The sequence below is a fragment of the Chaetodon trifascialis genome, chromosome 6 (assembly GCF_039877785.1).
Source record: "Chaetodon trifascialis isolate fChaTrf1 chromosome 6, fChaTrf1.hap1, whole genome shotgun sequence".
Classification (NCBI taxonomy): domain Eukaryota; kingdom Metazoa; phylum Chordata; class Actinopteri; order Chaetodontiformes; family Chaetodontidae; genus Chaetodon; species Chaetodon trifascialis.
Window position 1 is genome coordinate 21,897,707 of NC_092061.1, and position 21,520 is coordinate 21,919,226.

Sequence of the window (21,520 nt, forward strand, 5' to 3'; positions counted from 1 at the left end):
TGGCATTCTCTGCAGTGTGAGAACGCAGTGCGCCTCTTGACTGGATGCAACTCATTAAAGACACCTAATTGATGAAGAGTGTAATTAGTGTGACAATCGGAAGGGGAAATCAATATGTTTTAGCCAAAAGAGCCACATCAGGGAGAAGAAGATGGAAGAGAGCAGAATGTGAGGAGAACCGTATGTTCGGGTGACAGCAGCATGAAGAGCCTCGCTTTCACTTTTAGAGACAAAAGAGGAGAAACTGAGCTTCAAGGAAAGTGTTTTCCTTTTTCCACGTCAATTCTTGACTCTTGACAGCTGCATCACTTCTGCTGTCACCTTCTTGTTAGTCTAATAACATACCTGATGATGTTCATTTTCAGTTTAATGCTCACAGTCCAGAAGAGCACCTCATAAAGAACACATACACACAAATGTGTGTGTGTGTGTGTGTGTGTGTGTGTGTGTGTGTGTGTGTGTGTGTGTTCAGTGGCTTTAACCTTTGACCTCTATAGCTTTCTTTCTAAAGCTGTACTCACTGCTTAGGGATATTCTAAAACGTAGCCTAACAAAATATGAGGTACTGAAAGGAAAGCTCATAAACATGTGTCCTCGAGTCGAGAATCAACCCAGAATGAATCCAACAAAGACCCATTTTGTATCAAAATGTCTGTTTTTAATAATAAACGCTGACTGACATACAGTCAGTAGTATGAATCCATCACTAATGTCCCCTGACGATATGCCCGCTGTGTTAGCAATCCAGTGCTGTGATTGTATTTTTCTGCTGCTGATAAATCAGCTTATTACAGTTACGTCAGTATCACAGTGTTGGCCGATAAAAAGCATCACACTTCAGCACAGAAAGGCCAAACGTAAGCTTAAGGACATTTAAGAATGAAATTATGACCTTGTGCATTAATCAACTTCATCAGTGGAGTTGGAGTTTAAATATTACAGAAATCCCCCCCCCCCCCAGATTTCTTGGCAGTAGTTTTACAGTTAGTAGTGGTTTGGAAATTTACTGTCTCAGAGTCTTTCAGCAAGTCTTTGTCCAGTATTATCCTTTGTTTGGACAGCAACACCACCCACTGTCCCCTCCATCCCCATGACTGTCTTCAAACCAGCACAAATCTTACTCATGGATTGCTTTGTTTTAGAAAGATGTTTTAAAGACTCTAACTTCATGTCAAAGCATTCCCTCTTTATTTCCGTCACCGTAAGGCACCACTCTGAGCTGCACAGCCCTCTTCATGTTATTTAAATGTTATTTAATGTATAGACACCTGCCATCTGCGTCTGTATGAGCTTCAAAATACACATACTGACAACCATGGGATTAATGGACCTGGTAATACTTTCTTCCCTTCATGTTCAGTATTTCACCACAAAATGTTGCTCAATGTTTCAAATGTCAAATTTTATAATGGTATTTGTCTTTAATAAGCTGCTGGCTCCACGGCAAAAACATATCAGTCATTCTTCTGTCTCTGACCGAAGGTTACAATGAATTTCACTGAAAGCTGGTCACAGGTTTTTGAAGGAGCAATCTCAACCAACAGACAAATGCTAGTAATCAGAACAGTTCAGACTGGCAACGTGTGTTAGCAGTGTTTCAGCCGTGACCACGCTCTGTAGAAATGTTAGTCCCCTTTAACTCATATAACTTACACCACAGAATAAATACAGCCTCAATGTAAAGGTTCAGGTTTTCTCTTTCTGTTTCAGTTCAGAAACTTTGAGCTTCAGCTCTGAGCAGCAACAGAGTCCTCAGGTGGACAGACTGAGCGCTCCCCCTCTGTCCTCTTCTGTGCTGCGTGTCTGCCCCCTGCTGGTAGGGAGGGGGACTGGGGATCCACTGGGGTGTCTTGTTGCGAGAGCTGGGAGAGGAGGAGGTCCACGCTCTGGACCAGAACAGAGTCCAGAACCTTCTGCTCCTCTGAGGAGAAGTGGCCCAGCACGTGACGCTCCACCGACGCTTTCCCCGCTGGCCGGCCGATCCCGACCCGAAGTCTGGGCATCACCTGACGGAGAGCCAAGAGAACAGGAGAGAGTCCTGCTGTTCATTGGTTTAAACACACATTCACATGATACACCCTCAGTCTAGGTTTGTGCTTTATTATTTGTGATATAATTTTCTGTCTGTTTGTCTTTTCTTTCAGTGTTCCAACCATTTTAAAGTCGATCTTTTCAATAACCACTAAGGAAATATGACTGAGCTGTCACCATCAGTTTCACCGACAGCTTAAAATAACATAAAAACACAAAGTAAAAAAATATTAGAATAAACCTAAAATAAAATTAGACTATAAGATGCACTGTATGCTTAAAAACCTCCACAAACAATTCAGACTTGCAGTGTGGTGAACAGTTCTGCAGTCACTTACGTCTGTCTGAAGACACTCTACACAGGAGCGGACTCCATTGTGACCTCTGTGAAGAATGAAATTCATTTAGGGTCATAGTTCGATTTCAAACACATTTTAAACAAGGTTTTCTTGCGCATCAAATTCTCTTTTCCACAAAATATTACATGAAGCATTCCACTATTTCCAATGCTCTTACATTTCTAATCCTTGCATTTATGTTGCAACACTAATTTTTTCTTAGAGGGAACTCCATCCACCAGGCAGGCAGAACAGGTGTTTACACAGGGGCAAAAAAAAAAAAAATCTTTGCATGACACACTCAAAGGTTCACAATGAACACTTCTTTTACTGTTCCAGATCTTAAAATTGCAGTATTTAGAGGTATTAAGTTAGAGCCAAACTGCGGGCACAAGAACATGGTGAACAAAACCGACCTTGCACTTCCTCCTTGTTTGATGGCGATTTTCCCCAAAGGTTTGTCCAGCTCATCATGGACCAGCAGGATGTCTTCAGGCTTGATGCCATATTTACCAGCTAGAGGAGGACAAAGAGACACCTAAGGTTTGTTTATAGAGCACTTCTAACAAAACCAATTAAAGACAGAGTGCAGAGCTGAAAAGAACATAAAGATAAAAACAGACGTTCAGGATATGAAGGCAGAGTTTGTTCCTCAGCTCACCTCTGCTCATAAATACTCAAATGAAAATAAATAAACACACCAACGTACAAACATGACACTCAAACAAGATCAGTCTGACTCTCTCTCTCACACTCTCTCTCTCACACACACACACACACACACACACACACACACACACACACACACAGACGGTGACCTCACCTGCTTTGGCCACCGACACTCCGTTGATGTTCATCAGCAGCCTGGGACGGAGCAGCACCACATGTGTGTGTTGTACTTCTGACACGATGACCTCACCCGACACGTGCTTGTCACCACGCCAACGGTCAGCCACGCCGAGACGGGTAGCGAGCGCGCCGAGCACCGCCATGCCGATGCTGTGTCTGGTACCCTCCATCCCCGGGTTACCCAGCCCCACTACCTGACACACACACACACACACACACACACACACACACACACACACACACACACACACACACACACACACACACATTAACAAGTGCTTTATAATGACTAATAAAGAACCTATATGCTACTGATATGCATGCTAATAAGCAACTAGTTAATTGTGAATATATGTACAGTACCTTAATGTATTCTACTAAGGTGTATTGTTAGTTAATGGATTATTACTTCTACAATGCCAATTCTTCACCATAAAAAAAGCAGAGAGAGTTTGATGTCAACTGATGCGGCTGACATAAACACCAGGCCACATATACAGCCACTGCCTTGTACTGATGGTACTGATCCGCTGGCAGCAGCAACAGCTCTGTTAACAGAAATACTATAGAGCACATTGTATTAAAGTCAGGCTCTATGGCTGCTGACACACTGCAAACATTGTGTTGTGCCTCTACACACTGAGCTTTTATTTATTTTTACTTGAACAGGACACAGTGAACAGGAATGATTAAGTTAACACACTGGAAGTACACTGATAATTTATCAAAGGAAAATAAATGTCACAAACTGTCCTCAAAGAACAACACTGAAAATAACACTAATTGTATTCTTACAATGCCTGTTTTGTGTTTTTTTCAGTCTCCATCAAATTGTTTTTTGAGGCTAAGCTCTTTGGACAAATTGGGTCTGATCACTGCCAAAATGTCACTTAAGGGTCACAGAGTCACATTATACCAACAGTATAGACACAGAAACATGAATGCCATTAGAAAAGCCATCAATTCAACGTGACCTTGCTTCATAACAGCCTTATGGTTGAAGCAGTACAGACCAAATAAATTAAAAAAGAAACATAAATTAAAATTAAATTTATACCGAATTGGAAAGTGGTTTACACTGATGCAGGAAATGTATGTAATCTTATATTATGCAATGGAAACTTCGTCCAGTCAGCGAAACAATACAACGTTGTCAGATTTTTGACTGGAGTTTGGTGGGATTTGTCTATCCAGTAAAGCTGACCGGTGATTATTGGGATTTAGTAAATTTATGATAGCCAAAGTTAAACACACAGGTAGCTACAGTGTCGTAGACAAAATAAAGATGATGTGAGGTCATACACTTACCAGCCTTCGACGGCCTTGCGTGTGTATTTCTGCGTCAATGCCCATCGCTGGTGTAAACGGCTCAGCCAGCAAAACTCGGTTTATGACTCGTGTTAAAAGTCGTCGCATCGTGACAAAGTTCAACAGCTTCTTAAAAAAGAGTAACAAATAACGACATAAGTTACTTAAAACGGTGTCTTTCTTCAATCGGCTCATGACACAGACGGTCTGCTCTTGTCATTAAGGCAAATTTCAGATGTTTTCACAATGATTTAGTGTTGAAACATCATATAAATGAGGATACCCTCTGTTCATTGCGCCATTTGAGTGATTCCTCAATGGGATTCATTATATCTGAACCATTTATCTGTAACGTCTTAGCTATATTATAAAAGAAACTACTCGGAATAACACGAAGCCTTTCCATCGTATATGGCACAACCAAAGTCATGAGAAGGTAACTTTAACAGGCATAGCTAAGCTTAGCTTACTGTACCTTGTTGGCTAACTCTGGACACCACAACAACAACACACACTTAAGAGCATCAACAAAATACGTTCATAATACGAGCCCCGGCGAGGCTAACTTTTGACACATTTTAACTGAGAACTGATGTAATTTTACAAATATTCTCCAGTCTCATTTGAGGTTACATTAGCTAATCTTCCTGTCATGCTTCTCTCACACCAGTCAACGACTGTTGGAACGACAACATGAATGAACAGGTTTTTCCTGCTCGGCTAGGCTACAGCGCCATCTATGTCGGTGACTGAGAAATGCAGTGCATGTTGGAGGAAAGGATGTTATGTCTCCTCACAGGCTGCATTCAACAGAAAACACACTGCTGTAAAATTTTAAACAGTGTGCGTCGGGCTGGATGGGGATTGATTAGGACACACTGAACAACAAAAAGTGATTGCAAAGTCAAGTGTGTTAGTGGCAGCATCATCATTTTTGTGCTGCTATACAGTATTTCTTTGTGGAACTCAGTTTTAATAGGTATTTTATTGTCTTTATTATTACTTCTTTTATCTTGCTTTTTTGGCCTGTGAAGTACTTTGTAGTATCCATTTGAAAAGTGCTATATTAGCATTTATTATTATTTATTTACCACTGAATGTTTGGGGTCCACCCATCACCATACCTTTTCTGATTAACAGATCCTCACCCACCAGTGAAATCCACTGCCCACTTTTCAGTACTGAAGAAGGCAAATGTAAAAATCTCTTAAAAAAACAAACAAACCCCAAAACAAAACAAAACAAAACAAAACAAAACAAAACAAAACAAAACAAAACAAAACAGTGTAGTCTGCATATACTGTTGCTTTTCAAACAATTAAGCAACCAGGATATTTTGTGGTATTGTATTATATTTTTTGTGAATCTGGTTTTAATAGGCGATACAGATATACATTTTTACAACACTCAGTGCATTTATGAAATACTGAGGCCACATATTTGAAGTGCTAAAGCAAATGTGTTTCAAAAGAATTCATAATATTCTTGTAACTTGGACACATAGTAAGTGAAATGACTAATCTGAAAATTGCTTTCAAAGGTGGAGTCTGTGACAGAAACTGACCTAAATCATCTCACTTAAAAGAAGAAAAAAAAAAAAACTTGAATTTTTTTATTGCATTTTATTTGGAAACCAAAATATTTTTAACAACTGCCCACTGAGCTATAAGTTGAACAGACTGGTCATCAGTCTTGAGCTGATAAGCAGGGAACGGCATCGGTCAGCGGCTGACATCTCTCCACCACAGCGTTGATCTCGCCGATGCTCACACCATCGTAGGTGCCTGTGATGTACGTCCAGTGGGTTTCTCCATTGTGGTTGGTTCTGCTTAGTCTGCCGGTGAAGGGGAGATCGGCGGTCATCTTCCTGCCTTCCATCCTCACGGCACATGAGTGGTTGGGTGGGACCACAAGATCCACAGAGATCGAATGGCTGATAGACTCCACCATCTTAGTCCCTTCTGAGAGGGTCATTGTCTGCTCCTTGGTGAAGTCCACGGTCCCAGGGCCAAGAATGGGCACTTTGGCCGTCATGGTGGAGACAGAGCCATTGCGGGTCTGTCTGCCAATGTCCCAGTTCTTCTCCACCGTACTAGTTTTTTCCAGTTTAACCGTCTTCTCCACATTTCTACACTCCAGGTTGGTGACTTTGGCGAGCTGCAGGGCCTCCGGGGGATGGTGGAACAGCTTCATCTGGTCGATGCCATACTCTACATGAGAGATGTGCTGGCTGTAACTTTCTGTGTTAACAGCAAGAACATGATAGCTCTTGTACCAGTACTCATCACCCTCCCAGGGAAGGAAGAAGGCTTCGTGTTGGGTCACCACTTTGCCAAGACCGTACTTGTTTTTGCCCACATAGATGTCTGAGTTGGGGCAGGTTTTGACAGCAAAATGAGGGACTGACCCATGTGATTCTTCAACCCACTCCAGGAACTCAAAGTGGTCTACATTGACCAGCACTTCAAACTTGGAGGATGCATACTCATTTTCGCCATATGGGTAAAGACAGAAGTTCCCTTTGCTGGGAGTGTAGAAGCCGGACTCACAGTTGACTTTGCACACGTAGTCGGTGCGTTCGGTGTAACCGTTGAAGATGGCGACAGCACCGTTTGGGAGGGAGCCGGTCCACGTGATCCACTTGAGGTTGGTGTATTCATTAAACATGGGGATGGATTTTGAGGTTGTCTCAGTTCGTGGGAGCTCTGTAGTTTTAGACGGTTTGATGACTGCCCGGGAAGGGACAACATCTTCCAGCATGGGGTTAAGCGATGACTCTACATGACAAGACAGACAGGAAGTGGCAGTAGTTTTTTCATAAAACACATCTTTTAATTTGATGCTCTTTAAGTGTCTGACTATAGTATTATAATGATGTGACTCACTGCTGTGTGTTTCTTGCTTGTCCTGCAGCTGGGGGGCGGAGGGCAACTGGTTAGCCTGCAGTGCTGGGCTGCAGAGCTGCAGCACTGCTAACAGAACAGCAACACACCACCTCATCTGGACACACAAGGAAACACAACAGGTATATCAGCATCAGTGGAGATTTAGCATGAAGCAAAAAAAGAAAAACTCATAAAACCTTCAAAAGCAAGAAGCACAAAAGCCTTAACCCCACAGGTTCCTGTTTTTTCTGTCTCCTTTGGAGATGGATCCACTCAGTTTTCATCTGTCAGTATTATTGGAGAAACTAGTAGCAGTTGTTAAATTGTACTGAAATAAGATGAAACATGAACTTCTGGTAGCTTACAATACTTTGATATTATAACACTCATGCTGCAAAGATTGAATGTCCTCACAAGTCAAAAAGAAGCTGCCAGGCTTTGTGCCAACTTATGATTAAGGCAGCAGTAATATTAACTGGATGCCCCTCTGTGTATATCAGATGATTATTTTAAGAGTAGCCTTGAGAAAGGATTACCAAATACCTTTCTAGTAAAAAAAAAATGACAAAAATATCACAACAGAAAAAAGTAACCTAAGAGATTACAAAGTCAAATATTTCAGATTCATTCATGGTTGATTCTGATTTACAGTCAATTTTATTTACTGTAGGAAACAAATCAGATAGTGAAATGATGCTGATTGTTGTTAATCATAAAAATTAGCCTACACCAGCACTTCATTCAGATACAGAGAAGCAACTTTTACCTCGACAGGTTCCTCCTGCAGTGACACTGCCTGCAGTATGTGCTGAGTTTTAAAACCTCCCTGCAGACTTATTGCCTGCAATAAACAGGAGAGACCAGCTTCTTGCCCATTGACCCAGTGTTTACACTCTCCTGCTGCTTAGTATGGACCTGATGTGTTACAGGAAAGGCTCAAAGCAGAAAAAAATCACACATGAGGCGCCCGAAAAGAAATATTCCCAATTGAAAATGCATCTGTTTCATGTGTTCTCATTGGGAACTAACCAGTACAACTACTGTAGACTGATGTCAGTGACAGGTTCAATGCTTCATTCAAGGACACAGAAGAAACAGTGATCTAATTCTTGTGTCCCGAATTTCTTATGCCATGAGACACCTAAAGGCCTTGGCTTAACAGTAAGAATTTAGATGTGATTAACATACAGTTGTGTACATATCTTTTTGAATGAAACCCCATCACATGCCATTTTTTTCCCAGATCTTTAGCATTTCTGTTGTTTTGATTGGAGCCTGTACAGCATTTGTGAGCTGGCTAGTACACCTAAACCCTATAATTAATGTTACTGCCCCTCTGAAAACATACAGCTACACTACAGATGTGCTAGAAATTGTTCATTTTGAGGCATCAAACTGAGAAGTCAGACTCAAGGTTTTACTGTACCCTCTACAGCCAACCTGACAGCCATGTGTGATTTCTCAGAAAATTTCATCAGCTTATTTCACCTAAATTCTACACGTTAGGTTAGCTGAATATACAGCTGAAGAATTAGATGAGTGTGTGTTCAGATCTATTCTTATCTAGTCTTATTTTTGTTGTGCACCATCTCCCTGCCAAACCAGAACCAGCTACTTTGTCCTTGACTCGAAACTATCTACCTGCAGCTCTGCAGGAGTGTAAAAACAGTACTCGTGCTGATAATGATAACAGGATTCTTTATTGATCCCTGCTTACAAAACAACCCTCCCACTCCTCTTTCTGTAAATTTACTCTTTGATGAGTGCTTCATAAATAAATTTGCCTGGATTTAATGTCCCGTATCTACTGGCCGATAGAGGATTGCATGATGTCCAAAGTGCTGTGGCGCTCTTTCTCCATCAATGACAAGATACTGTATGTTTAGATAAGATCAGGCTGGAAACACAGTGATTAGATCCCATGTAATAGTGGGTCACTCATTAAGAAGGTCCTTGTTGCGTAATGCTGCTAGCTGCCAAGATTAAACCGGAGGAGAAACCGCTCAACATGGACATTGTTCTGTCATTGAAAATCGCTGATGTCATGGCTATCTGTGTATGTCCTTGAGACAGAAAGTTATTATCAGTTTATTTATTTCAACCTGAATGACGCCTCTGTGTGAAACAAGGTCGTGTAAAGGTCAACTGACAAACACTGACACTGACAAAACTTCACTGTCCCTGCCTTCAGCTGCTTCAGCATTCAGCTGAGTGTGAATGCTTGTAAAGAACTCGTCATTCACGCAACACAAGAACTTTATATTACGTTATTCAGTTTTGGTGTATTATTCGGAGATATACAGTGAGTGTGACAAGCAGTGATTCAGTCTGATTCACAATTTTTGTAGCTTTTATTCTCTGCCCATCTTATTTTCACACAGCAGAAGCTGACTGGATATGTGAAACAAGGCAGGTTTTCTCATACAAAAGTCTAAAAGTCTTGTGTGATTTGCAGTTTCAAAGGAAATAGTTACTGTATTCAGTGTCAAAGCTAAATATTGAAATATCAATTTGTGGGTGGGAAAGCAATCACTATTGTCCTTCCTTTATAATTTACTAGGAACATTATGTCTAACAAAATCACAAAAAAAACCTCTAGAATGCAGAGTCTGCAGCTCTGTGAGGCTGTACGCAGACACTGCGGTGTTTTGAGTAAACCGCTCATGTAGGAAAGCTACCATGGTCACAATGATAACACCAACATGCTGATATCAAGCAGACATAATGCTCACCATGTTCACCATCTTAGGTTAGTGTGTTAGCATGCTATAATTTAGCTAATTTCAGCCAAGGCTGATGGGAATGTCATTAGTTTTGCAGGCTTTTGACCATAAACCAAATTACTATTTTGATGTAATGGTGGTATTAGATGAAAAAGAGCTTCAAAGCTTAAAATTCATCCTGAGGGTAACATGAATGTCTGAACCACAGTTAATGACATCAGTAGTTTCTGAGATATTTGATCTGGACTAAAATGGTGGACCAAGGACTACCATTGCCATCCCCATATAGATCTAACTGGGGAATATATTGAGAAATGAAACCTGGAATTAAATATATGAATAAGAATATTTATAACATCAGTGATGCTCATACTCATCATCTAAATTCATCTTTACACTCTGATTAGTACTTTATGACACACATGTACACAGAGATGCCTATATGTACAACTGATATGGGGAGATGTCAGAGGGGTTGCCACAGCGCAATGCCCCTTGTGGTTAGGGGTTATGTGCCTTGCTCAAGGGCACCTTGGCTGCCAGACCTCCACAGTACAAATATTTATTGTCCCTACTGAATTAAGTAATAATATATTACTTAATTAATATAAGTAATAATTAGTGTTTTCTAAAAAAACAAAACAAAAACAAAACAACATTATTACAAACTAAAATGCTTCAACTTGAAGTAAAATTCCTGCACTCAAAGATCCATATATATAAAAAAGTCCTAGATCTTAAAGATCTCTTCCATGGCATAAAACTAGTAACAGTTTGGCATGCATTTTCTTTTGTATGGAAAATGTTTATTTGTAAGATGTTTGTGTATGTTGTGTGTTGTAATGTGAAATCATAAAGAGCACTACTTCAACAGTTTCATGTGCTTGTTAAGTGAAGGAGAGACTGAGAAGAAAATGGTGAGAAGTGAAGAAAAGGTTAAAGGACCATTTGATTTTATTTTCAAATGTATTTTAAACATCTGAAGTTTTCTTTTTGACACCAGCCAACACAAGAGACATTTTTGATTTACCACACATGTACATGGTGTTAGTTTTTATTGTGACACATAATTTGCTTTCAATATCACAAACAGATGTTGTACAAAAATATCTTTTGGCATCTTTTATGTCAGTCTTTCAGGGGCAAGGCTGGGCGTCGGCCACAGGTTCGCAGCGGTCCACCACAGCCCGGACTTCTCCAATCTGGACTCCATCGTATGTCCCCAAGATAGTCGTCCACTGGGTCTCTCCATTGTGGTAGGTGCGGCTGAGGCGAGCTGTGTAGGGGATGTCAGCTTTCACCTTGCGTCCCTCCATACGGACTCTGCATGAGTGATTCGGTGGGACAGTGAGCTCCACAGATACAGAGTGGCTGAGTTCCTCCACCAGAGTGGTTCCCCTGGAGAACTGGAACGTCTTCTCGCCGCCTAGCTCAATGCCACCAGAGCCGATGAAGGGGATTTCAGCTGTGATGCTGCCTGTGATACCCAGCATGGTGGATCGGCCGATGTTCCAGGTGGTCTCCACTTCTGTGGACTTTGAGATGGTGACTGTCTTTACCACTGTCTGACATTCATTGTTGGTGACCCCAGAGATGCGCATGGTCTCTGGTGGATACTGGAAGATGGCAACCTCATCGATGGCATACTTGACATCAGAGATGTGCTGGGTGTAGGCATCCCTGTTGATGGCCAGGACCTGATAACTCTTGTACCAATACTCATCGCCTTCCCAAGGCAGGAAGAAGGCTTCAAACTGAGGGACAACCTTCCCAAGACCGTACTTGTTCTTACCAACATAGATACCAACACCCGGGCAGGTCTTGACTGAATGTTGGGGCACTGAACCATAGGAACCTTCCTTCCACTCCAGGAACTCAAAGTTGTCTTTGTTGGCCAGGATCTCGAACTCGGGGGCATAATACTCACTGTCTCCATAGGGGTAACGGCAATATGGGCCCAGGCTTGGGTTGTAGAAACCGGCCTCGCACTTGTACTTGCAGACGTAGTCGGTGCGCTCGGTGTAACTGTTGTAGATTGCAACAGCTCCATTGGGCAGAGAGCCACCCCACGTCAGCCACTCCAGGTTAACATTATCACTGAAAATGGATGAGGAAGGTAGAGCCTCCTGCTGTTCCAAGTCAGCATGAGTCAGAGGAGCCGACACCACATTGTTACCAGCGGGTTCAGGCACCAGGCCCCCCAGCCCTGGGTTCAGTAAGGAAACTGTGTAACAGAGACAGAAATAAAGTTTCCCTAATAAATCACACTGCATTTTTCATCAAATGCTATCGTAAGGTAAAATGAATAACACTGAAAATTAACTCCACCAAGGACCAGACTGTCTAGAAAACGCTGTATCAGATTCAATTTAGCCTTCATAGTTATGTATATACTGTACCACGGGTGCAACACAAAGCTACTATTGGTATCTAAATCTCTTTACATCACATAAATACGAAATGTTTACCTTTTCTGTGCTTTGAGCTCTTTTCCACAATGTCCTTCAGACTGGCTGAGGACAGACCCAGCAGGGCCAGCAGCAATAACACTGACAGCTTCATCTAAGAATGAAACACAAAATGTTCTCAAAACTTTAAACTCAACCTGTGAAATACGTTTGTAAATGTTTTTTTTCCAGAACATTTCACCCTTTTAAACAGAAAAGAGCAGTTATCAAAAATCCAAACATTTCGTCCATTTTATCCTGAACAAAGATCTGAATTATAGACATTAGAGGATTTTCCATCATTGCCTTTGGGCTGAACACAAAACCATGTTCATCCAAATACCAAATACACACAATCCATAATTTGCAATTACAAGTATCTATCAACATGTTTCAAATTATCTATAACCTCTATATATCTATAACAGTGTACATAAGCACACACTAGTGTTAAACAACACAACACTCTTAAATCGTCATTGAATACGAAAAGTTTAAAGGACTTGTTTATGTCCATTTTGAATTCACTGAAAGGATTCAAAATCCACATGTTTATCGACTGCATTTTTTTAAGAAAGGGTGTCAAGATGATTCACAACTTCAATTAAAAACATCAATATCATAATATTGTTATTACCAGTATATTAGCATATTTGTGCTTGTGACATATGTACATTATATTATATTATATTATATTGTTGCATTGCTTCTGTTCATTCAATTGAAATCAATAACCTTATTCATTCACAGTGGGTTATTAAGAAGTATATAGAAGAGGTTAGGATTAATTAATTGAAGTGTAGTAAAATATTTTTAAATAACCACACCGGGAGACATTTAAATGGTAGATTCTCCACAGGTGACATTTGATAAAGCCAAGACTTTATCTGACCGATCTTTACAAAACAAAACTGGAAATTATATGAGAGTAGCACTATCATGACTGAAATCAAATTGATTAGTAGAGATGATTGCCACTTGATCATGATCATCAATGACTGTCCTGAGTCTGACTGACTGAAGGTGAAAAGAGACTGAACAGCACTCACCCTTACAGTCGCTCTCTGCTGAGTCCACTCTCAGTCACCTCCAGGTTTATATATACTGGTTTATGGCTGAACCATAAAGCAGGCTGTGCACTTTCATTCTGTCTGACATGGATCAATAGACAGAAAATGGAGCAGTAGGTTTGTTACCAGCTTAGAAGGACTGGTGGTTTTCTCGTCCGTGTCTTTGGGATTCATTTTCCCTTAAAAGTTACTTTTCATCCCTATTAGTTTGTCTATTACTTTTCTTAAAAATTCACAGATGGATTTCCATTCCGTTGAGAGCGTGGATTGAACTTCAGCCAATATATTAAGATGAGACTGGCAGATCTAAATCTATGATTTCTGTCAATAGACAATTATTGTCTCAGCCTTTCTACCGTAACTATTAAACTTAAAAATTTGATTCAATTCCATTAGTAATTTAGCACTTTGGGCTTTCCAAATGGACCTGCACTCACTCATCCATTCAACCTCAGCAGCAACAAGAGTTCAGTGGCTGCAAAAATTGTAAAAGCACTCATTCCAAAGGAATAAGAGTCGGCACCACCACGGCATTATCAATGGAGATGGACAGGTCTCAGTAGGGCATCCTTTACCTTGAAGGAACATAAGCCCAATGTTGTCCAGGTTGAATTTTTGGTGGCTTTACATCCACTACAACATAATGCAAGCAGTGATATACGCTTCCAGTGTCAGATGGGGCAATGACAAGGCTGAAGTCAGATTTAATGGGGTCACGTGTTTGTAGATAAGAAATAATTTCTAATTCAAATTAAAGGAAAGAAATGATCTTTTTAGCTGTAACAGTAATTTGGAGAATTGTTGTGTAGGCTTCTGATCACTGGGTGTCCAAATATATGCATCACATGTATACGTATATCTATATCATCTATATCTATATTTGTGTTAAGGACGTTCTGCTTGAGCCTGAAGCTTGGGAGAGCCTTATAGCCGTAGAAGACATCCTGGGTGGTACCTGTGCCAAAGAGTCTGCACTCTGTAGACTCTATAGATGGCAGTGCCATCTACCTCCTGCATAGATCCCTCTCTCACCTGGAAAAGGCCATCTTTCTATGTATGATCTGCTGGGGCAGCAGCATTTCAACTGCTGACAGAGACTTAACAGACTGGTTAAGAAGGCCAGCTCTGTCCTGGGATGCTCCCTCCACATAGAGGAGATGGTGGGAGAAAGATGGATGATGGCTAAACCATCATGCCTGGTGAAGAACATGTCCCATGACAGAACTGAGCAGCTCCTTCAGCGACAGGCTGCTTCACCCACAGTGTGTGCGGGAGAGATACTGCAGGTCCTTCCTTCCTGCTGCTGTCAGACTTTACTATCAACACTGCATCCAGTAGACTGCACACCCAAACTGATTAATTCACTCATGTGCAAAATCAGTGTATACTAAACTGTGCAATATTAACACTTATGCAATGTGCAATAATGTGAATTCAGCCACTGTCTATTTGACCTATTATATTGTTTCCTTATTTTTATACCTTGCCTCTTGCTGCTGTAACACTGCTAATTTCCATGCTGTGGGATTAATAAAGAGTTATCTTATTTTGTCTTTTTTTTAAAAAAATACCTTCTTCATATGTCTAAAACAAGGTATCATTGAACAAAGCATTTTAGCTGCGACTGTTCCTGCAGAGCTGAGAGCAGTTTAAGGCTCTATAGGCTGCAACAAATAAGGGAGATGATATTACTGATCCGCTTCTCGGTGAGATAGTCTACCTTTTTTTTTTCATTTAAAACTTGCCAATGAAAGGCACATTTGAAGACATCTATTCGTACTTTTCTCTGTATATTACAACAACCTTGCTGTTTTATTCATGCTGATCCCAAGACCCATTATACAATAGGCACAGATAAATCCAGGATAAGATTCGGGATTATTAACGAGTAAGAAAACATGCTGATAAGACAGTAACTTATCAGTTAGTTCTGTCCTCCAAACTTTCATACCGTATCAGTGACCTGCAGTGTATCACGCACTCATTAAAGTCCTTGTGACATCTTTCCATTGAACAACATCTAATAAATTGCGAAATCCAGATCATGAAATAAAGATTTTATGATCTGGATTATGATCTAGCTACTGTCATCATCATCATCATCATCATCATACTTTCCATTTAGTTTAAGTTCTTGACATTGACCCAAACTTTAGAGGAATGCTCCACCAAAAACATTTTGGGTACCAAAAAATAACCCCTTGTACTGTGAACACATCAGTCACTCCCAACTTGTCACATACTGACACTTCGTTAGGACCCCCTGGTGTCACTTTTGAAACTGGCTACCCCTTTAATGTCATTTGTCAATGTGCAGGCCTTTGCGGTCAAGTTAACAATAGTAAATACGCAGCACTGAGTTAGCAATGCCTGGTTAGACTTTCAAAATAAACTTCCTGCAATAACTAACATGTAATTGATGTTGTGAAAGGTTAGCACTTTGGTTAGGAAAAGATCATAGTTTGGTTTAAAATATGTATATACGTTATGTATGTGACTCATGTACGTTAGGTTATGCACATTACATTAATTGACTTACAAAAGAAGTCAACCTCCACTTTTGGTTTCACACAGGACACGACCTCCTGCTCCTGGGTGAAAGTCCTGTGCTTGACCCATCTAAACAGCACAACCTCCTCCATAGGTGGAATTTTCTTGCTCTTAATACCACTTCATTTGTCATGCTGGGAGTGACAATGGGTTGGTAATGCAGATTTTGTTTTGTTTTCAGAAAATACGAGTCACTGGAACCACAGGGGATCCATGAGCATACAGGCGTAAATGGACACAAAAAATATTCGGCTGATGGGTCCAGCAGTATGTTAGATTAACTGTGGACAGACACACATGTACACAGACACACATGTACACACACACACACACACACACACACACACACACACACACACACACACACACACACACACACACACACACACACACACACACACACACACACAAAAGTTGTGTTTATATCACTTGTGGGGACATTACATAGACTTACATTCATTTCCTGGAGCCTTACCCTTACCCTAACCCTAACCATAACCACTATCTGCCTATTCCTAACCCTGTACCTAACCTAACCTTACCTAACCCGTAACCCTATCCTCAGTCTGCACCCTGAAATTTAATGATTTACTTTAAGGGGACCTGCATTTTGTCTCCATAAGGGAGGTCAGTCCCCACAATGTGACTGTGTAAACAGATTTTTGTCCCCACAACGTGATAAATACCTGTTCACACGCACGCACACACACACACACACACACACACACACACACACACACACACACACACACACACACACACACACACACACACACACACACACACACCGAAATGCTGTTATGGAAATAAGCCTGGAGGCGTTAATTGAAAACAGAATAGATCAATTCAAACAGAACACATGTGTAATTTAATGTGTAATATATAATTTATAAAATCATTATTATTAAAAGTTCAACGTATTACGCTGCTGCATGAGGTAATGAGCTGGAGACTGGAATGCCAGTTACGTTTGCCCATCAAATGAGTGATCTTTCAGTGCCACCTGCTGGATATGTTAGATATTTCAGCTCAGGAGCTGGGCTTTATCGGGCTGTTCTTACAGTTACCAGTGCAAATTCAGATGATGGCACGCCAATCAAACAACTCTAAATCAAACAACCCAAGTGTTGATACAACTACAGGTGAAATTAGTCGATTAATTAATCATTTTGTCTCAACCAAATGATAGAATATTAACAGGGAAGTATTTTGATAATTGTTTAAATAATTTTCTTGTAAAACATTTCATGCTTTCTGCTTCTCAAACATGACAGTTTGCTGCTTTATCTTTTAACTATCTTAATAATTTTGATTTATTTTGATCATTTTGAGGTTTGTACTATTGGTTGGACTAAAGAAGAAATGTGAAGGTTTCACTTTCAGAATTTTTACAAAACAAACAATCAGCTGATTACTGAAGAAAATAATCAATAGATTAATTGATAATGAAAATGATCATAGTTGCAGTCCTTTACAAAATAGTTCAAAATGAGCTCTATCTCAACCAACTAACCAACAGTATAATCCTGCTTTCACACTAATGTTTGAATGATAATAATCTAATGATATAATATAAAAATAACTAATTATAATTCTTAATTTACTAAAGTTAATGAAAGTTTTGGCTAAAATTGACACTTGCCCATTATGTGCTGATGATCTTTCCAGCTGACAGTGTTTGCTACAGGTCAGATGGCACTGATTGAAACTCCACATGCAAAGGATTAAACAGCCTGTGAGGCTTTTGAAAACCTTTTTTTCTGCCACAAACACTGACGGTCTACACTCATGTTCCCCAGTAAAAGAGGGAAAAACTCAATATGTTCACATATTTGTACAACAAACTGATCATTATTATTATTATTATTATGACTGATAATTGGACACGTGTAGCTTAGAGAAGTAGAGGTACTGAGGGGGCTGCAGCACGTCTCCTTCCAGCACCCACGCTTCACCAGGGACCAAACTGGGACAAAATCACTTCACTCCACTTCAGCCAATTCACAAACTATGTTTTCCAACTTGTCTCTCAGTCTAAGTGACCAGGGAATCTAGTTTTCCAGTTAAGTCTGCCTGTATTAATCAGGTTTCAAATCCTTTAAACATGCAAGATTTCCTGTTCACATGTTTGTAGAGTCAGTTTACTGACCTGATGCTAAAAGGTAGATAAGATAGTTGATATTAGAAGGCAACCTGTGGGATTCCTCAATGCTTATTTCTCAAACCCATTCTCTTCTCTCTGTGTATACTCCCACTGGATCCCCTGATTAGGTAGCGTGGCATCTCCTTCAATGGTTTGTGGACCATAGCCAGCTATATCTTTCACTAAAATGCCACAGCCTCAGCCACTGAAGCCTGTATTTGACTGTTTCCAAAGAGTGAATGTCAAAGAAATTCTTGATGCTAAACAAACTGAAAACTGTGGTGGTTATCTTTGGCCCTCCTGAATGCACTTGCACTGTGTGCGCTCAGCCCATTGTCATTCTTAGTGAGACCCTCTGCTAAAAACCTTTGGTTGATGTTTGATTCTACTTTTAAATTAGACTTAAATTATTAGACTTACTTTTAGACTTAAAGTCTTTGGTGAGAGGTAACTTTTCCCAACTGGAAGTCTGAGCAAAGATAACCTTATCTTTTCAAGAATCTTAAAAAGTAATCCATCCTTTTATTACCTCTCACCTTAACTCCTGTAACTCCTTGTACAGTCACCCAGGGCTCACTCTCTCATCTGCACTATGTCCATAACATTGCTGCTAGTTCTTTAACCAGCTCTTTTAATTGAGAGCATATTTCCCCCACACATGCCTCCCTCCACTGGCTGTCGGTTTTAGAGTCCATTTTAAACTCTTATTACTTGTTCCTAAAGGACTTGAAAGGACTTCATGGATTTCAGCTCCCTCTTACCTATCTGACCTTTTAATTCCTTATACCCCACTTCAAACAATCCAGTCAGATCTGTCCCCTCTACTCAGTCATTCACAGCACAGCATGAAGTTCACCTCTGTTCTTGGGCTTTTGAATACACTTCAGTTGCCACTATCAAATGGGCTTTTGGTTGTTTTATTAGCTTTGTTGTGGTGGTAGTGGGATGGTGTGGGGGGTGTTGCTGTCTATACATTTATAGGCAGCAGAGGGCAGCAACAGATTGAGAGAGAAATTAAGGCTTACACAGTGGGTTTGCACATATGTATTGGATTCATTCTATTCACTAACATTTAAAGTATTTGTTTCACTTAATGTTTTATAATCAATTGCTTTAATCTAAAGACCAAAATAAATACCAATTAATCATTCTGTCAAGGTGGTTCTATGTAAAACACTGTTAAAAAGTACCAACAAATCTTTCACTCGAACCTGTGATGTAAGTTAATTCAAAACAAATTATTTGAATTGTCTTGAGTGTGAATGAAGAAATAAATAACTTTGTACTCAAAGCAAAGAAATATTTAGATAGCTACATTTAATTAGGTTATTGATTGATTACATTGATTCTATCAATATTCACAAGTCACTAAATGACAAAAGCTGTTAAAATAGTCATTATCTGTTTTAATTTAACCAGAATAAAGCAGAGTCCGTCCATGTTGCAGGTAACAGGTAACTGAGGGTTACAGGACGGTCTGTTCCAGTGAACATCCAGCAGTTTCACTGCAGCTCTCACTGGCACTTAACTACAGATAAATAAAACATAGAGTCCCATCCTTCTCTCTATCCATCTATCTATAACTCTGTCTCTTTGTCTCACACACATATACACTCACTGCTCTGATGTTTCTATCTATCTATCAGTTTCTGCTTTCAGCTGCATTATGTTCACTGCATGAATAAAATGGTACTCACTCAACGGTCACTTTACACACGGCATGATTAGCAATACTGATAATATAAATCAAAAGAAAGCATTAGTGATAATAATACAACCAGCCATTGGTGGTAGTATGTAAGTATTGTACTTAAGTACAAATTCAAGGTACTTGCACTTTACTTGAGTATTTCCATTTCATGCAACATTAGATCTACTGGATCTCAGAGACAAATATTGAACTTTTTACTCCGCTGCATTTGTCTGACAGCTTCAGTTACTGGTTACTTTTCAGATTACAATTTTTCATTCTTGGAAATTTTGTTCCAAAATTCTCCTACTTCTCGAACAGTTTCAAATCCCCTTGGATTAGCTCTAAAATGCATACTCACACAGCTGAACACAGGCTGTTTCTCTGAACTTATGAAAAGATGACTTTTAGAGATATGTGGTTCTCACAGGACAGCGACACTACAAACATATGACAATCTCATGGAATATGATGCATTGCTGTAGATTAAAGTACCCAACAGTATTGAAAGGAGCTCAACCTTAAACATATTCAACAGTAAAATGTAACATATACATTAATGCATCAGTAATATTAATCCAAAAATAGTGTGTGTGGAGCATTACTTACTTGTAATGGAGTATTTTCACAATGTGGTGTTAGTACTGTTACTTACGTAAAGGATCTGAATACTGCAACACATACTCTTTCTGAATGAATTTATACTGAAACAGATACCTGCTTTTCAGTCACTGTCTAACTGAACTCTTATTGATGAACTCTAAAAGGCTTTTTTGACATGAAAGATGATCAAATCACTGTTGACACAGAAATCTGAAATACAACAGGAACATGGGCAAAAAAATAGCTTACCACACTGCAACTTTAACAAAAAATAAAAAGAAATGAGAAGAAAAGTAAAGTTAAAAAAAGAATACATTTTCATTGCAAGATTCATGCCAGCAGCTCTGCAGGCACAGTGCTTTAAGCTAAAGGCTAATAACATGCTCATGATAACAATGCTATCATGTTGAGTGTTTAGCAGATGTTTAGCAGATATAATGATGAGTAAGACGTTAGCATGCTAACATTAGCTGTTCAGCACTATATACAAAGTACTGCTAAGGCTGATGGGAATGTCATTAGCTTTGGGACTAGCAACTGGGATGGTAAAATGTAGGACTCCAGTTAGAGTGATGCATTTGTTTGTATCTTTTATGCATTTAGGCATTCATGCATGAGGTGGAGTATTTGGGTGTTGGTAAAGAGACTTTGTAAAGGAAACTAATGATAATCAGATGCAGGCACAGTGTTGTTTCTGGGGGAGGCATACAGTTTTCAAACGTATTTGTATTCGGAGCATCTGGAACATTTTATGTTTAAATGCTATTTTGGTTTAATTGAAATAAAAGTGCATCACTGGGTCATGCAGCTATTTATGATCTGAGAAGAAATTTGAGCTCTTGATTCAGGGAAAACCTGGATATTATATTTTGAGTTGTTGGTT

The 21,520-nt window shown here is 39.8% G+C and overlaps 3 protein-coding genes across 5 annotated transcripts; all 3 read right to left on the reverse strand.

The window, feature by feature from the left end:
* Positions 1-640: 640 nt before the first annotated feature.
* Positions 641-5,204, reverse strand: ptrh1 (peptidyl-tRNA hydrolase 1 homolog). Of its 3 annotated transcripts, none has more exons than XM_070964398.1 (6): positions 5,002-5,204; positions 4,527-4,652; positions 3,193-3,412; positions 2,786-2,885; positions 2,370-2,415; positions 641-2,006 (listed from the first exon to the last, which is right to left on the reverse strand). In XM_070964398.1, the coding sequence occupies exons 2-6, from the start codon at positions 4,632-4,634 to the stop codon at positions 1,728-1,730; spliced, it is 753 nt and encodes a 250-aa protein (XP_070820499.1). In that variant the 5' UTR covers positions 4,635-4,652; positions 5,002-5,204; the 3' UTR covers positions 641-1,727. The 3 variants fall into 3 exon arrangements, with proteins under 3 accessions (XP_070820499.1, XP_070820500.1, XP_070820498.1); XM_070964399.1 differs by having other exon boundaries at positions 4,527-4,655; positions 5,002-5,201; XM_070964397.1 differs by lacking the exon at positions 5,002-5,204 and having other exon boundaries at positions 4,527-4,842.
* A 1,008-nt stretch (positions 5,205-6,212) lies between these two features.
* On the reverse strand, positions 6,213-7,526 carry LOC139331964 (natterin-3-like). Its single transcript, XM_070963576.1, has 2 exons — positions 7,415-7,526; positions 6,213-7,303 (listed from the first exon to the last, which is right to left on the reverse strand). Exons 1-2 carry the CDS (start codon positions 7,524-7,526, stop codon positions 6,213-6,215), a joined length of 1,203 nt encoding a protein of 400 aa, XP_070819677.1.
* Positions 7,527-11,270: 3,744 nt separating this feature from the next.
* On the reverse strand, positions 11,271-12,696 carry LOC139332203 (natterin-3-like). Its single transcript, XM_070963939.1, has 2 exons — positions 12,603-12,696; positions 11,271-12,358 (listed from the first exon to the last, which is right to left on the reverse strand). Exons 1-2 carry the CDS (start codon positions 12,694-12,696, stop codon positions 11,271-11,273), a joined length of 1,182 nt encoding a protein of 393 aa, XP_070820040.1.
* Between the last annotated feature and the right edge of the window lie 8,824 nt (positions 12,697-21,520).

Coding starts and splice junctions, on each gene's coding strand:
- ptrh1 (XM_070964397.1), bottom strand. CDS start 4,721: ATGAGCCGATTGAAGAAAGACACCGTTTTAAGTAACTTATGTCGTTAT. Junction 2,886..3,192: donor AGTGTCGGTGGCCAAAGCAG/GTGAGGTCACCG, acceptor GTCCTCCTCTAG/CTGGTAAATATGGCATCAAG. Junction 2,416..2,785: donor AAACAAGGAGGAAGTGCAAG/GTCGGTTTTGTT, acceptor CATTCTTCACAG/AGGTCACAATGGAGTCCGCT.
- LOC139331964 (XM_070963576.1), bottom strand. CDS start 7,526: ATGAGGTGGTGTGTTGCTGTTCTGTTAGCAGTGCTGCAGCTCTGCAGC. Junction 7,304..7,414: donor GGACAAGCAAGAAACACACA/GCAGTGAGTCAC, acceptor CTTGTCATGTAG/AGTCATCGCTTAACCCCATG.
- LOC139332203 (XM_070963939.1), bottom strand. CDS start 12,696: ATGAAGCTGTCAGTGTTATTGCTGCTGGCCCTGCTGGGTCTGTCCTCA. Junction 12,359..12,602: donor GAGCTCAAAGCACAGAAAAG/GTAAACATTTCG, acceptor TCTGTTACACAG/TTTCCTTACTGAACCCAGGG.